Source organism: Poromitra crassiceps (assembly GCF_964638095.1).
Source record: "Poromitra crassiceps genome assembly, chromosome: 11".
NCBI classification, from domain to species: Eukaryota; Metazoa; Chordata; class Actinopteri; order Beryciformes; family Melamphaidae; genus Poromitra; species Poromitra crassiceps.
Window position 1 is genome coordinate 25,239,668 of NC_139643.1, and position 16,788 is coordinate 25,256,455.

At 44.2% G+C, this 16,788-nt stretch overlaps 1 protein-coding gene across 4 annotated transcripts in view; it reads right to left on the reverse strand.

Annotated features, from left to right (window-relative positions):
• Positions 1-15,812, reverse strand: part of LOC310785341 (myocyte-specific enhancer factor 2D homolog) — a 33,241-nt gene extending 17,429 nt beyond the window's left edge. For all 4 annotated transcript variants that reach the window (XM_083646381.1, XM_083646382.1, XM_083646380.1 and 1 more), the window contains exons 1-4: positions 15,676-15,812; positions 7,617-8,021; positions 5,389-5,592; positions 664-798 (exon numbers count right to left, since the gene is read on the reverse strand). In XM_083646381.1, coding sequence (XP_083502507.1) covers positions 664-798; positions 5,389-5,592; positions 7,617-7,670 — 393 coding nt within the window. In that variant the 5' untranslated portion in view covers positions 7,671-8,021; positions 15,676-15,812. The remainder of the gene's footprint in view (positions 1-663; positions 799-5,388; positions 5,593-7,616; positions 8,022-15,675) is intronic.
• Between the last annotated feature and the right edge of the window lie 976 nt (positions 15,813-16,788).

The following is a 16,788-nucleotide window of genomic DNA, read 5'->3' on the forward strand; positions in this document are numbered from 1 at the left end:
GCTGCGGCTCTACACTACAGGATTGGGGATTCTAGAGCAGGTACATAGACGTCTGTTCAGATGTGCGTTTACTGCGGTGGTTGAATCCCTGATCCTGTCTGCCTGGGCTGGGCTGGACTAGCAGCTACATACTAACTATGATGAATGGGGAGAACGAGAGGATTTCCCGCATGCTGACCCATTGACCACGCGTCTATGACGAGACACCGCCTGAAAGTATGTCACCGATGATGTCATCAGTGATGTCACAGACATTGATATGAACCGTTTTGAATATGTAATGCAATCTCATGTATGTGTTTGTCTTACTGCCTGCTGGCTTCTCCACCCTGGTGGACAATAAAGTTCTATTCTATTCTATTCTATTCACTCAGGATTATGGGCAGATGCCAGTACCAAGCAACTGTTCAAGTTTCTGACTTTTTGAGACTTCCAGTGAAATAAATGAAGTATAGAGCAACCTGGGGGAACTTTACACCAGTGAGTGCTTCCTCCATATGCACGCTCAAGCCAAACTCAATATAGAATGACTGACAGCTGTTCGGCCAAGAAATCTGAGTCTAGATCAGTGAGGAAAACAAGAAATCAAAAAGGCGATAGAATAGCCTATTCTGTATGCAATATGAGAAGATGATCTGGTGACGTGAGGGTCAGGTGATTTACTCCGTAGCGTTTGAAGAGAATGTCCAGGTCCTCGGTGGTCTTCCGGTACTTTTCATCATTTAGACTTTGATCGATAGAGTCTTCCCCGTCAGGCTCTGGACTGTCGCAGCCGTTGAAACCTTTCTTTCTCAACGTCTGTGGGGAAAGATGAGAGGGAGCAAAGTTAGAAGAGTCCGTTTAGTTATCCGTTATGATTACACCAACTGCCCCACGTTGATTCAACATGCCGACAGGGCCGACTAGCGCCAATGGCAAAAAACCAGGGCCACAGACCGGTGTGTCCGTTTACCTGACGTGAACACAATACCGCCCCCATCTGGCAGCGTCAGGTAATGTGTCTGCGGCGTAACAAATCAAAATCCTTCACAAGATCATATTCTTGACATAACTGAATGAAGTGCAAAAGGCCTCCATCAGTGTAACGTTGCACCGATGAATCTCTATGTATATATACAATAGAGTATACTGTTACTGTCAATACTGTTACTTTATCTGTTACCTACTACTGATACACCCCGTCTTGTCACTTACCACACTGGGATCACAGCAAATAATGCACAGAGAAGACAAAAGTGCTCATTGGCCGAAGTTACTTCTCATTCTCAAGATATGCTGTGAGACAGAGTTGAAAAATGTTACAAAAAAGAACAAGCGCAAATTCGCAATAGCTGCGACCACATTATGCGAAATGCAGGATGCCAGGGGCAGCCCAGCCTACTCTGCCTCTGCCACCAGGGGCAGCCCAGCCTACTCTGCCTCTGCCACCAGGGGCAGCCCAGCCTACTCTGCCAAACACACACCTACACATGTACGCACGCACGCACGCGCACACACACACACACACACACACACACGCACACACACACACACACACACACGACCTCAATGCCAAATTTCAGCCTCCTAGGGCGAAAACTGTGAGGGTGGTGAACTTTTTGTGGACCAGGCTTTTTCCTGCATAGAGAATTCAGAGGTGGTCACCCATGTCAAATGTGGTGCCACCTCCAGCTCTTAACAAAACTAACTGACAATATTGTTTTCGTGGAAAACACTACTTTTTCTAACAAGCGCTGCACTCGGTGGATTTCTGCCATTTGTAATAGCGACATTCTGCCGATGTGTTGACAATTTAAACTTGTACCCCGCTAGTCCATCTGATGGACTTTTCCTGCATTCGCGTATGGGCCGTTTCGACATTTTTTGAGTATATGGTCTTAAATTAAGGCTAGGTATTTTTTTGGGGGTATTTGACAAAAATCAATCATAGTTATCATTTTTATACGATCCTAAGACCTATTTTCAAAAATACTCCTCAATTTACTACTGGTCCATCTGATGGACCCATTGACTTCCATTGAAACCACTCTATTGGTACTCCCAGCAAATTTTCACAAAATTAATTTATTTCATTTATTTCAGCGGGCATCCTGGACCAAATACCTTGAACTTTGACCTTAATATCTAACCTTGGAGTTGGTAGAAATTTTGGGGGAGTTACATGGTCTCAAAGTCCATTGCATAGTTGTCCCATTGATTTCAATGTTAATTTTGCACAAAAAGAACATTTTTTTTTGACTTCCAGCAAATTTTTCAAAAAATCATTATTTCCTTGATGTTACACATCTCACCTTGACTCAAGCGGTTAAAATTGTAGTTTCTAATGTGTTTGCCTATTTCCCCATATTGCCCCAGTTTTGGCATAGCAATCAATTCCATACAGTTTACATGAAATGTAAAAAAAAATGATTCCTATGCCAAAAATGGGAAAATATTAGAAAACTGAATTTGACAGTCCACACTACTGATTTGAAGCCTTTAGACCGGGATAGATGCTGGACTAAAGCTCGTTTGTGTTTTTTGGGGAAAATGGCTGGAAGTCCAAAACATGCGCTTTTTGGATTTTTGGCTCAAAATATGAAAAAATACTATTTTTACAAAAAATCACAAAAAATACAAAAACCCACTGATGATGTCACAATGTCTGTGACATCATCAGTAATGTCATCAGTGACATATTATTGACAAAAAATCATCTCATGACATCACTGATGATGTCATAGGCTAGTGATGTCATAGCTATTGTGACATCATGCCTGCGAATCTTTGATACTAGGCATCTTGCAGTGGTGACTTTTGTAAAACACCCCAACCTGCCCATAATATCAGACCCAAAGCCAGTTTGTCTTTATGGAAATGGAAAAAAAAATCACTTTTTTTTTTTATGTACTTTTTTTTTTTTTACTGTACTTACTGTACACTGGCATTTGAGGGGTTAAAATTCGAATAGGTATGAAATGTTGGTATGAGGTATTAGGGAAGAAGTTACCAATGAATTATAAACAGTCAAAAATTTAAAAATTTAAATTAATATTTATAAATTAGTACAGTATTCCCGTTAAGGTCCATCAGATGGACCAATAGTAAATTGAGGATTCCGCGGCATTGGGGTACAAGGGTTAATATTAAATATTTAATAACGTTTAAAGCAGCCTTCTGAGTATGTTTGCGTAGTCAAATGCCTATTTTCATTCCAACAAAAAAAAAATCATATCGGCAGCTATCAGTAAGCAGTGAATTTTCCCTCACTAAAATCGGTCTCAAAGATCCGGTCGAGCTCGAGTACCACCTCCGCCTCGTTTTGAGGCAGGACAAAACCCTGAGAGGGACTCAACGAGCTGCTTGTCACAGCGCCCCCCACTGGAGTCAATTAGACGTGCTTCCTTCAAAATGTAGCCAAGTCAGAAAAAAAAGAAAAGCATCTTTATGCTCAGAGAGTTTGCAGTGTGCGAACTTGACATGCGAGGCGAGGCTCATGAACATGCATGAGCATGAATCACGCGCGCGCACATAGCACGTCTATGGTTGTACACGCGAGTGGACGGCGAGCACATCGTTTAACGAGTGCGCTTGGACGGCGGTGCGAGGGCGTCGCCGAGCAACCGAATCAACAGCTTCACACGTTTTGTTATCTGAAATAATGGATTACCACCATCGCTGGAAAACTGTCATATTTACTACTTCTTGATCTACATGTGGAGCAGAAAGATATCTCACCATCAAGACATCCCTCTCTCTCTCTCTCTCTCTCTCTCTCTCTTTCACTTTCAGGCTGACAGGCTTGCAGTGTTCCAACTAGTCGAGATGTTTCTTATCAGTGCGTCATGGTGGAAAACATAACACAACATGATCATGTATATGCCTGCAGAGAGCGCACGGGGGGGGGGGGGTGCTGCTCGGTCGCTGGTTCTCGCCTCGGAAGCAGCGGAAGGATGGAGAGAGAGAGGGCTACGTTCACACAGGGCACGCAAGCCTCGCCTACGCCTTGCCTTTACCCACGCTTTTAAACAGGCGTCCTTTTTAGTCAATGAGGCTGTGTACACAGGGCGCCTCAGCGTGAACCTTGCGTGTACCCACGCCTCGCCTGATTTGATCGTTTAGGCGATTTTATCGTTTAGGCGTGAGTTCTATTTTCAAGGCGACTAGGCGCGTGAAGGCAGACTTTTTCCGTCAAGCCATGAAGGAAAAACGCGACAATATCCGTGGGAAATGGCAAAGTCAACTGAATTTCAAAATAAAATGGTGTTACTACAACAGTGTTGAGCAGAGAGAGAGAGAGAGAGAGAGAGAGAGATGGACGGGTGGCTATCACGTGGGGCTTTCTCCCCGTCAGTAAACAAATCTTCAGGAGAGAGAATAGCCACCGAAGAAGCAAGATGGATAATGAAAAGTTAATCCACTTAGTACAACAGCATCCAGTTCTCTCTGACAGTGACCCAAGAAGGAGACCTGGTTGTACATATCCAGCATCAATAGCACATTAAATATATCCGATTTATTTGACCTACCCATGATAATTCAGGACCACACGTGACAAAAAAAACACTCGGGAGAGAGGAGAGGCGCTTGTGACTCGGCTCAGGTTCAGCGTGCAATAGGCGTGCAGTGTGATCGCAAAAGCATGTGATAGGTTCACGCCCAGCTCAAGGTCTGTAGGCGTAGGCGTGGGTTGAGGCAAGGCGAGGCGTAGGTGCCCTGTGTGAACGTAGCGTTGGCCCTCATAGGTGTGAGGCTCTGTGTGCTCACACTTTTCGCACGGTCCTCTGCATTGACCTTTTTTTTTTTTTTTTACTTTTTCAGAACATAAAGAAAATAAAACAAGAACAGGAAAAAAGAAAAGAAAAAACATATATACATACATTCAACATTACAATGCCACAAAATGGTGCTACCAGTCATAGAAAAATGTGCTTACAAAACGATAAAAAAATACTGTGCAAAGGATCCAAAAGAAACTCAATTAGCGCCCCTAGCCCGATCGAAATAGGTCAGGAACGGGTCCCAAACAACAGAAAATCTCCCTAAAGAATTCGTCCTCTGGAATCGGAGTCTCTCCACATGTATAACTGAGATCATGTCTGTCAGCCACAGCTGAAAAGAAGGTGGAGAGGAGGACTTCCGTTCCTTCAAAATTAGTTTTTCTTGGCGACCGTCATTCCCTGTGTCAGAGATTGCTGCACGGCCGTTGGGAGGAGCAAAGAGGACTCCGAGCAGCCCGAAGATGGCGAGTTCCGCCTCCAGTTGGGAGGGTTATTTTGTAGGCCTTGGAGTACCAGTCAAATATTTTGGCCCAGAATCCTGATAGTGAAGGGCTGCATTGAGTTTTTCTAAATCGGTACGTCAAATAATACTTATATGAGACCCTGCTGGTCTGACCGACCGACTGACCTCAATGATGTCTGCGTTGGTGCGGCTCTCGTGAGGCTCGTTGTACTCGGTGTATTTGAGCAGCACCTTGTCCATGTCGGTGCTGGCGTACTGGAACAGCTTGTTGGAGTGGTTGAAGATGATCAGGGCGATCTCACAGTCGCACAGCACGCTCAGCTCGTACGCCTTCTTCATCAAGCCAAACTTACGCTTGGTGAACGTCACCTGGGGACGAGGAGAACAGGGGAGAGAGCGGGGGCAGGGAGGCGGGAGGCGCGTAACACAAAACACATGAACATGATGGCTGGATAAATAAATAGACAATAAACGGACTCAAAGAATTCGTACATGTCGACAATTTGGACATTGGACTCTTGTTTTTCTTAAAAAAGTACAGTAAAAAAAAAAGTACAGTAAAATAATGTAAATGTGATTTGGTCAACAGAGCTGACATTACTGACTGCTTGATTTTCTGATGCCGCTTTCAGGAAGAGTGATTCATGTTTGCAAATGTATTTTGAATGTAAAAAAGAAAGAGAAAGATGATTATTTCCACTTCATCTACAATGAGGCATGTCTGAACTGATCAGAATCTGGCCAATAGTGATGTCGGCAGATTTCTCTATCAAATCGGGTCCACTCTTATGCTTGGTTCACACCACAAGCAGCGCTGAAGCAGTGCTTCACGGAAGCTTCCGGCAGGAGCCTTGCCATTCACACCAGAATCACTCTTGTTTTGCCTGGCACTGGCCTGCCCCCGCTCATAACTTGCATTGACTTCATGCCTGGCTGCTCACTTGTAGCGCGCTGCACGCTTGAAAGAATAGACCAGAAGCTGAAACTATGGCTTCAGCGTGGCGTGGCGAGGCAAAGCGCTGCGGCTGGTGTGATCGGTCTCGCCTGTTAACAAGGACGCGCTGAAATGAAAGTGCCTCCGCGCTGCGTTGCTTCAGCGTAGGACTGGCGTATGGTGTGTTCGGCCCCTTACTCGAGTATCTCGTCCAAACAGGGAAGCTACTGTACAGGACCTGACAGGTGGCACTATAGGCATGCACTTCTTCTGACCAATGGCAAATGTACATTCTGGCACACACAAAAAGGACATCCTAATTCCTAACACACTATAGGGGGAGAGGTTTACTTTTATCTTGATTTTAAGATTATTTTTTGGGAGGGGTGGGGAGAGAGAGAGGGGATGACATGTGGCAAAGGACCACGGGTCGGATTCGAAACCCGGGTCGGCCACGCGAAGGACTAAGCCTTAGTGGTACGCACTCTATCAGGTGAACCACCGGGGGCGCCCCAGTACAATTATATTCTTGAAAATGGAAACACACTTGAAAGAGTGATTAAAACCCTAACAGGCCTTGAGCTTCATACAGCTATCGATTCATGGCATTAACTCAAATCAATTTGGACATTTCATTGTCCCGAGGGACATCGTTTTTGTTTTGTGTAACAGCACTCAAGACAAAATGGAGTGATAACATGCAATATGCAACGGTTTTAAATAACATAATTAATTATAAACAGGAATGTTGACAGAGCATCCTCATAATACACAACACAGCACTCCGTTTCCATAGAAACGGTTGCTGAGATTGCTACTCTTTGGTTCGATCAGCAAAAAAGGTTTACACAATATTACGAGCACATCAACGGTGTCCTTTTTACAAAGAGAAAGATGCTAAAACGATTACCGGCACTTCTGTCTTAACTGTAATGCTGTTCTAGAGATATGCAAACTGTCAGTACGGGTCATTTTACTTTCAAATAGGCCTCGCTACGGGACACTGCTTTGTATTATTGATACATCATGCTGCATTGAGCCGGCAGTTAGCTGTTTGCTTTTGGCAAAAATAAAGTACATTGTAACTTTATTAAGAAATTGGATATGCAAAAAGAAAATACTAATGTGTACTGCTGTTGATTGTAGTAACATTATTAGCATTTACAACAAATGGCCAAATCACAAATTAATTTAAAGAAAATGTTGCTGTTAAAATGGATCTGAGATGACAAGGACTCAAACAAATGTTCAGGCAAATCAAATCACTGGAATTATTCTGAATCCGTTCCCTAATTTCGGGTTGCAACACCTCGTTTACATTTCTTCTTGTCTAATTAATCAATTAAACACTCGAAATAATCAGCAGAATAATCATTTGCCCAAATAATAGTTTGTTGCTGCCTTATTCTAACACCAAAGAGCCTAGAAGGAGAGAATTGGCCCAGAAAATAGAACTCGCCTGCTTGTTCCTCTCATCAGTGATCCGCTGGATCTGAATCTTTTTCCTCCCCATGATGCTTTGCAGTTGTGGAGACAAATGTCGTGGGTCAGTCAAGTCGCGAAGTGCGCCTCTCAGAGGTTGAGAGAGGAAGCGCAGTCTACGACCTCTCTTACTCGGGGCACCAAAAACACTCAGACACAATCCTGCCTCCCAGGATGCACGCGCACACTCATCTCTCAGCCCGGCTGTGGCGTGGCGGCGTGGTCGACTGCCTTGCCCAAAGGCAGCGGGCGCAGCAGAGACGTGTGACGGCGTGGAGGTGGCCCGGGGGGGGGTTCTTAGTTCATCGCTTGCTCAACGGGGGACAAAACTGGCCAGCTTCCCCGCTGTTGCCGTGGTGACGAGGAGGACGTCACTCCTCTCCTACATGAGACAGACAGACAGAGAGAGATGGGTTACTCCAACAGCACGTATGCACATAAACCATCACACCAACATCAACAGAAGGCTAAAATAAGTATGACAGAGATATAGACCTACGATATAATAAACAAAGGGCTAGCTCGTAGCTCCGGGCGTGAAGCCGAGAACTTCGCCGAAAAACAACGCCGATTTATTTTGCACGCGATCTCACATATTCAAAAACTGTCAACCGTTTCTGCAGGCATTCATTTAGTTTGACCGTTATTGAGAGTTGATTTGAGTTAAGTTGTGATGTCATTCATGCACTTAATGACATCACTGGTCCACAACTGAACTCAAATCATCTCTCAACATTATAACGATGCAAAGTGGGGTTGATAATCGGTAAAGCCATCCTTTAACGATGATTGACAAGATCAGAGTGACAATATTAAGCAGGAGGTCTTTCACAAAGAGATAATTATGGAACATTGATCCCCTCCTCCTCCTCTTCCTAAAACGTGACTGGGCAGATCCACTCACTCACCGTCTTAGGCGGAGGAACATGGCTGGATGCGTCTCTTTTTGTTCATCCATGCATCTCTATCCGTTTGTCATGCATGATATCTCAAACACCACTGATCAGAACATTTACACTGACTAGCCCAAAGGGGGCAGTACAGTTAACAGGTCAAAACAATATTTGTTACTGGCTGTCCATGGGGGCAGACCGCGTAAATTGCGGGTGACGACGTGTTTACTGTTGACTTGTTTTTATTCGTTCAAACAGAAAGCTGAGAGGGGGACAGATGAGGGGAGACAGGAGACAATGTTCTGGTGAGATTCGAGCCTTGGCCACTAGGAAGAGCACACAAACGGCTTCAGATTTGGCATTACCACGCAACCATCTCTGGGCATGGAACATGGAAAATTAATGCATGCAAGAGATGAAACGCCCACACCAATATTCGAAGGTAAAAAAAAGAAGAAGAAAAAAGAATTGTCCAACATCAAGAAAAATACTGCAATTCAACGATTAAGTGCCATTACAAAAAGTGCTCAGTGCAATGAAAATATTATTTGATTATTTTATCAAAAAGGACAGATGTGTTCCAATTGTAAATTGTAAATATTTATGCATTGGATATTTCTAATCTATTACATTATCATACCCTTAAAAGTTGAGTTCAAAGTTAGGATTTGATTTTTCCTTTGACTGTATAAAATAGTTATTATTGAAATCTGATATATGAAGTGTGTCTTTACATACTGGATGGATAGTGCTGCTTATAATAATGACTTTCTTTACAAACTGTCAGGGCTTCACTCATTACAGCACATTGTGCTACAGTCAGTCTGGCAGGCTGGCTATCTTTTTCCATGTATGGGCTGAATCACTGCTATATCTTTATAAGGCCATCCCGAAAGCAGCTAGCTATACCAACTTTTCCATTTCTATGACTGAGGTAACTAGTCATTTCTGCTGACTGGCCTTGAAGCTGAGAAGACTATGAATAAGAAAGCCTTTACATCTGTGATGAAGAGGCTGCAGCATGCAGACAGATCTGAAACTGATCTCTTTTAACACGTTGAATTTGTTTTACAACACAAATGTAATTCCTACAAATGAGTGAAACTGGGTGCATTCTTGTCGTGTGCCCTGATGAGTTAGCTGCAGCAACTTGCTACCTAAAATCTCAGCATGGATGTTCTCACGGATAAGGAAGGAGTTATTATGTCATCATCGTGATCCTCTGGTGTTTGTGTTCAATCTTCAGTGGGAAAAGACTATTTACATGTCAAAACAAGTACCGTGGTCTGCTCAATACATCATTGAGTTTTTACAATGTCTCACTATAGCCTAGTTTTTAAATGTCTCTCGCAACAATCACCACTACCCCACCACTGAAATATTGTCTCCTGCATCTCTGAATTTTAAGTTTGACCAGACCCACCATCACATGCATCCTGACCTGGACACACCGACCGGACAGCTATTCAAAGTGTGTCACCTAGTCAAAAAATAAAGAAATGTGTTCTCTCTCTCTCACACAAAAGGTTCAAAGGTTTTCTCTCCGGTCATGACCCTCAAGTCCATGCTTTTCTGCGAGATCTTTGTGAGGCCAGATGGAAAATATGAAAAACCAATCAACAGTGGGCAGTGGCATGCACATGGGGCCTCCAGCTGACCAAGCTTCACTGCACTCCACCCGGTGGGCAACTTGAGAATGAATCAGCCGTTTGTAATCAAATCCAGTGTATGGTATTCAGCAGCTCAGTAGAAATCTCAGGTCACTACAGTGTCATCCATCAGTGTCATGTGTCATCGATATGTCAAGTCAAGTCAAGTCAACTTTATTTATAGAGCACATTTACGACGACCAAAGCCGACCAAAGTGCTTCACAGATAAAACACTCAAATGATAGAAAAAGACGACGAGTACAGAATACACTGCTACAGAGCAAGGTGCAGTGCAATGCAGCAAATACAAGTCATAACAAACCAACGTGACGGAGTCGGTTGCCAAGAGGCAGGCTCAACTCAGGTCAATGTCAACGACATGCAGTGACCTAGTGCAGCCTGCAGGCGGCCGACACATGAAGAGTTACAAAAACAGCAACAATTTGAATGTAGTAGCCCATCGTCGTGCATTTTCTGATCAAGGGTTCGAGTCGTAGTAGAGGCTTTTATTTTGTCGTTGATATTTGTACACTACAGACCCACTTTATTTACGCTAATTTATTCGATAACCAGACAGCATCAATACCTCAACACCAAAATAAACCATATGAGATTGCAAATCAGATGTTTAAATACAGCAGTAATTTGCTTACCTATATGGGCCAGAGCCCACAATACAGTAGAAAAATCTGCGACCATGGCAGCGATAATCAAGTGAAGTCGAAGGCATCTCATCAATTGATACAGTAAAGATGCTTGTTTTTGAGTGAGTTGTATGCAGTCAGGGTTATCCTGAACTCGGCCTTTGGGGGGGTGGCTAAAATCTCTTTGGGGGGCGGCGCAAAATGCAGGAAAAACCCTGAATTCTTAACAATTACCACAACAAGAAATGCTGAAGTATCCCGCTGCTAAGAGGCAAACATCCCCGACTGAGTTAGCTAACTTTTCCACTGCAATATGATCTCTGATTAGCTGTGAAGTGAGCAGAATGGCGCTGCGACACTGCAAAGGCTTCGGTCTCGCCTCGTCGTAGCCTGACTCCCCGCTGCCCTCTGCATGGCTGCCCCCTCATTACTGTAATTGACACGTTCATCCCTCCTCTTCCCCCTCAAGGCGCTGATGGCTCAATTAGGAGCTGGCCGGACGACTGATTGGACGCCAAAGATAACGAGGTCAGCGGCGCTCGGCTCAAACTGAGCCCTGGACCCGACCAAACACCAGCTCGCTCTGTGTGACATACGGGGACCAAATGAGGCAGGAAGAAGATGCGCCTTTTTTTGAGTCAACCTGAAGAAGAACACTTTGGAAGAGCCAAGACAGAAAGGTCTAATAGTGAACAATGATTGACCTTTGGCTGGACCAACTTCGCCTCATTATCTTAAGAGGGCAGGAATTCTGTCACCTTGGTAGAAAATAAAAAATATATATAAAAAAATATATATAAAAATATATTTTCCAATGGATATTCTTATGATGAGGAGGGGCGCAATCAAGCTCAGCGAGGGCATCTGTCTGCTTTGGAGTAGTGCAATTAATTAGTGGCAGTGACCTTTAGCAGATAATTACTGTACCAATGAAATGTGCCAAAGCCCTGAGATAAATAGCAGGAGCCTCGAACCTGGAGTGGGGCTTGACCCTCCACGGCTCAATCTCCTCTGCCCAAGGAGGCACAGGGTTGATTGGACTGAGGCGATACCAAGTCTCGTGGAAAGGCAGAATTAAAACCCAACGTAACCCTGACAAAAACAAAGAAGGTTCAGATGTAAACGTGAAAATTGGTGCCTTTGTGTAGCATAACTAGCATGTCACATGATCTACTTTGGGGACATTTTCCACAGTTTTCACTAAATACGTCACATCGATGAATCTTTCTTTACGCTTCACCCGACCAGATCGCTATAAAATGATAACCCGAGGGGCAGACTCACACTGACTGACTACAGTTTTAAACGTCCGTTTCACAACACACACACACACACACACACACGCACACACTTGTCAAAAGGTCTAGTAGTATAGGACGAATCAGCGTGACGTCACTGCCACCCAGAAATGCGGAACCCCCGCGGCAGTTAATAGTATGAGTTGTTGCCAAACAAACGTTCATATCTCAAAAACTATACATCACATCGCTTATATTTTGACATTCTGAGTGAGAGCAGAAGTAGCTCAAGAGTTTGATGTATAATATATGCATGTTGTGTTAAAGTTGTGTGAACTGTCACAGTTTTTAAAATGTAAACAGGGTCAGCCGGATAGAGTCAGACACTCAAGCCTCCCAAAGCTCAGGCTCCATAGGGTTCCATTGCCATTGCCACCCAGTGACGCGGTTTGTTTACCAAAATGCTGCTCGGCTGATCCCTCGTATAACAGTGTTTGTTGTTGTACTAACTATACTATGGCACAGTTACCACCACAGACTACGTATGTCAAATATTGCTAAGGACTAGGAGAGCAACACATTATGAGATGAGACGCTACCAAAACGCATTCTTTCTTTCTTTCTTTTCAGATTTTCTATCCCATTTTTATCCCCCATTAGTGCTCATTTATATTTATCCTGGTTGCTGCTCCACCCTCTGCCGATCTGGGGAGAGCCGAAAACTGGCTCCATGCTTCCTCCGAGACATGGGCAGTTAGCCAGCCGCTTCTTTTCACCTGACAGGGGAAGCTTCACCGGTAGGACATAGCACGTGGGAGGATCACGCTATTCCAACGAGTTCCCCTCCCTCCGAACAGGCGCCCTTCACGACCAGAGGAGGCACCACATCAGCAACCAGGATATTGCATGTTTTGGTGAAGGGGTTCCTATATGAAGGAAACCCCCGGGAGGCACGGGGAGAACATGCAAACTCCACACCGAAAGGCCCTTTTGAGGCACTCGAGGACATGCGGACGGGCACGCATTCCTTCAGCGTTCACAGCGTCCCAGGTGGGAATCGAACCCAGGAGGACCTTCGAGCTGTGAGGCGACAGCGCTTACCACTGCACCACCGTACCCCCCAAAACGCATTATTTCTAAATGCAGGGTGGCAAAGGCAGAGGAGGGTGGGCTGCCCCCTGCATTTTGGAAATTTGCATAATATGTGGTCGCAGCTATCTGCGCTTGTTTTTTTGTTTGTTTTTAACCACTCAGAGAAATTTGAGAGGTCGTGTCTCAGTCATACAAGTCCATATTTATCTAGAAATATCATTTTATTTCAACATTTTAGTGAGCAGGTTCAGCGTCTTGCTCAATTTGACAGGACATTTGGATGTTTCGCGGGATTTAACCTGTGTGACCCAACAAAACGAATAAATGACATTTTAAAATCACTGTACGAGGTGTTGCTGTGAGCCGTATTTTCAGCACTTTTGGAAGGCGAATGCTGCTCGCTGCTCTAGCGATTAAAATATAATCACTCACTAGCAGCCAGGCTCTCTTAAGAGGGCACTTGAGGAGAAAATCAATTTCAGAGTTTAAAAAAGCTCAGTAATAAATGATTAGTTTCCAGACATCCCTGAAATATTTACAGTGACAGAGAGGAATCAAACTTTAATATCATGCTGTCTGATATACATTATCTATCATATACATTCCATTGACTGTTGTAAATCTATCATGTACGGAGTTTGATTCTGGTTTCTGTTTAGTATGTATTAGTGATTTTTAACTTCACATATTAAAATCACATCCCTAGCCTCTCTCTCTTGGTTGCAAAGTAAATGGACATTCTCTTTGACATGTATTCAATTTACAATATATATCAATTTACATGTATTCAATATACACCTGAACTACTACAATAAGGATAGATATTCATAGTAAAAATCTGGTGATGCTGGGCTGAAGTATTGTTGCTGGGGAGAAGTCCTTGGTTTAATTTGGCTCATCTTGGCAACCTCACCGCTTCTTCAGCTCAAAGTCCTGGTCCATGAGGATTTCAAGTTGCAATAGCGTTGTTATTTTAAGCATGGCAATAAAATATGTTTGTTGATGAGAGCAAGGTTTTTTTATGCCAGTACATCCAGCCAATATCTTTCTCTTAGTGGCAGCGTGGGGCGGAAAAGCATGGCGTATATAATAAGAGCATCCGGCATCCACACGATGCAAACTAATGTAACTAATATGGTGCCATTTTGGGACTTGCAGAAGCAGAACTTAGCTCCAAGTTTCCTTTTATTTGAAATAAGAATTTGATCAAACAAAACAAAAAATAAGACAAATTGACAATGAGCAGGTTGGTGCTGCATAAGTCTGATTTGTGATTTAATTTGCCGTCAAGATCCCTGTCAAATAAGCCACCTGCCCATGATATAACCTACCTTTTCTGATTCTGTCTTCATAATGAGTGGGTCTGTAGTGCATAGCAAGGTTGATCAGACTCCATCATCAGCGCAGGGGGTTCACTATGGTGCATCACTCTGTCAAACTGGCCTACTTCTAGTCCAACAGCTTTGGTATCCCCCTTGGGATGCCACAGAAAATCATGGCTGCTGATTTGCTGCAGCACATGACTCTGATAGTGATAATGCCCCCATGCTAAGCCATAATCAGTGTCCCCGTTTGAATGCTCCTGGCTGTCCGAAACTGCCCTTAAGGTGAATGTTAAGAATACTATTTCACTGCACTTTTGCTTCTCGGTGGCATCGCAGCAGTTGGCAGCATCTCTAAGCAAAGCAGTAGTGTGACGCTTTTTGTCCCAAATCAAAGCTACACCACTAAGCAAATTCCTCAAGGCACAGAGTATTTACATTAAACCAATAATACAAGGAAATATTAGCATTTATGTCTTGAGGCTGTTGTCAGAATGAAACCTCTGCCACTGAAAACTGCTAGTGGATGAACAGCTTTGAACAATAGGTCCCTTATCTGTGTAGTTAGAGTCTGTTGGCTTCCTTAATGTCATTAGACTACTGACCATGTTAGAGCAGGAATGTGGACGTCCAATTGTGCTTGTTTCAACACACTGGGAGCTCGACTCTCAGTACACAGAGCAGTTTGTGCCCTAAAAACAAATCGCGATACGCGGAGTGTGGAGACGCTGCTGCGAGGCGAAGTAGGCCCACTGACGGGCAGACAGGTACAGGGGGGCTGATTTGACAGGTTGGAGGCATTTTAGATTGTTAACACACGGGCATGTGCTGAGAGCACGGCGAACCAAATGTCCTCTTTTAGACCATCACAAACAGGCACGACTCACACAGAGCAGGAGGCAAGCTGTTATAGCAGGCCATTTCACAATTTCTATAACGAGTCCGACCGACAGCCATTACCTTCCCGTACACACACACACACTCTCCATAACTCGTCTGGCGAGCTGGAGCACGCACTAATTAAAAAATCACAATACAGACACAGTTAGCGCGGCGCCGATTGTGCGCGTAATATAAAAAGGCGAAAGTGCTGTTTTTACTTTGTTGTATTTAAATCATAATAATAAAGGCAAGCAAAGCAAGTCTGTTCCTGTGCGAGGAAAAAGACGCAGGAAGGAAATGTATCATTCCACTTACCCTGAAATATTGCTGTTAAACCCGGCGATAAGCCTGCCGCCAGTCGGTTCACAGCTCAACCTGTTTTCATTAACACGCGTCAAGTAATTAGACTCTAATAACGCCTCTATTTACAGAAATCCGCGGCATTATATTCCATTTAATGTAGAAGTAACTATACTGTCCACCCAGGCGATACAGTGTACCCAGTGTACCGTCGACGTCATTGACATTAGCTCGGGATTGACACGTCAAGAATCCAATGACAAGCCGCCGTTCGAGCGGCTAATCCAATCAGAGGACGAGTTACTGGAGTGGGCGGGTCCGCACGAGAGGACATGACGGAGGTGACGGCCATGTTCTGCAATAGTGTTTGTATCCCTCCGCCTCAGTATTTACCTTTTGCATGATTTTGCATGTGGGGAAAATGTCACTGAAGCCCCACTGTGCCCTCTCTGCTTTCCATAGGAAAACCCGTTAGGCCGTTTGTTTTCCACATCTGTAATCAACAGTGCGAGCCACACACACACACACACACACACACACACACACACACACACACACACACACACACACACACACACACACACACACACACACACACACACACACACACACACACACACACACACACACACACACACACACACAGACACACACACACACATACACACACACACACACATAGACACACACACAAACACACACACACACACACACACACACACACACACACACACACACACACACACACACACACACACACACACACACACACACATAGACACTCACACATAGACATACACAAGTTCAGTCCGCGACCTGCTCATGTGGCCAGAGTCCACTGTTGTTGTAAAGTGTCCCCGGTACCCGGGTCATCACAGTAGCCTACCCAGAGGATTTATTTTCATGGCATCAGACGGTATGACACACTACAATGGCAGGACTTGACATAGCCTGCTGAAATGTCTTCTGATTCCTCAACCATTTTCCTGCAGTGAAAATAGTGCATATAAGTAGGAATAACTGGATGCCCCCTCCCCCCAACATGCCAAAACATTAGTTTTCTTGCACTGGACTTGTTCATGTAAACTCTGGTTATGAAACAGGAGTATGAGAGGCACATGCTCCACA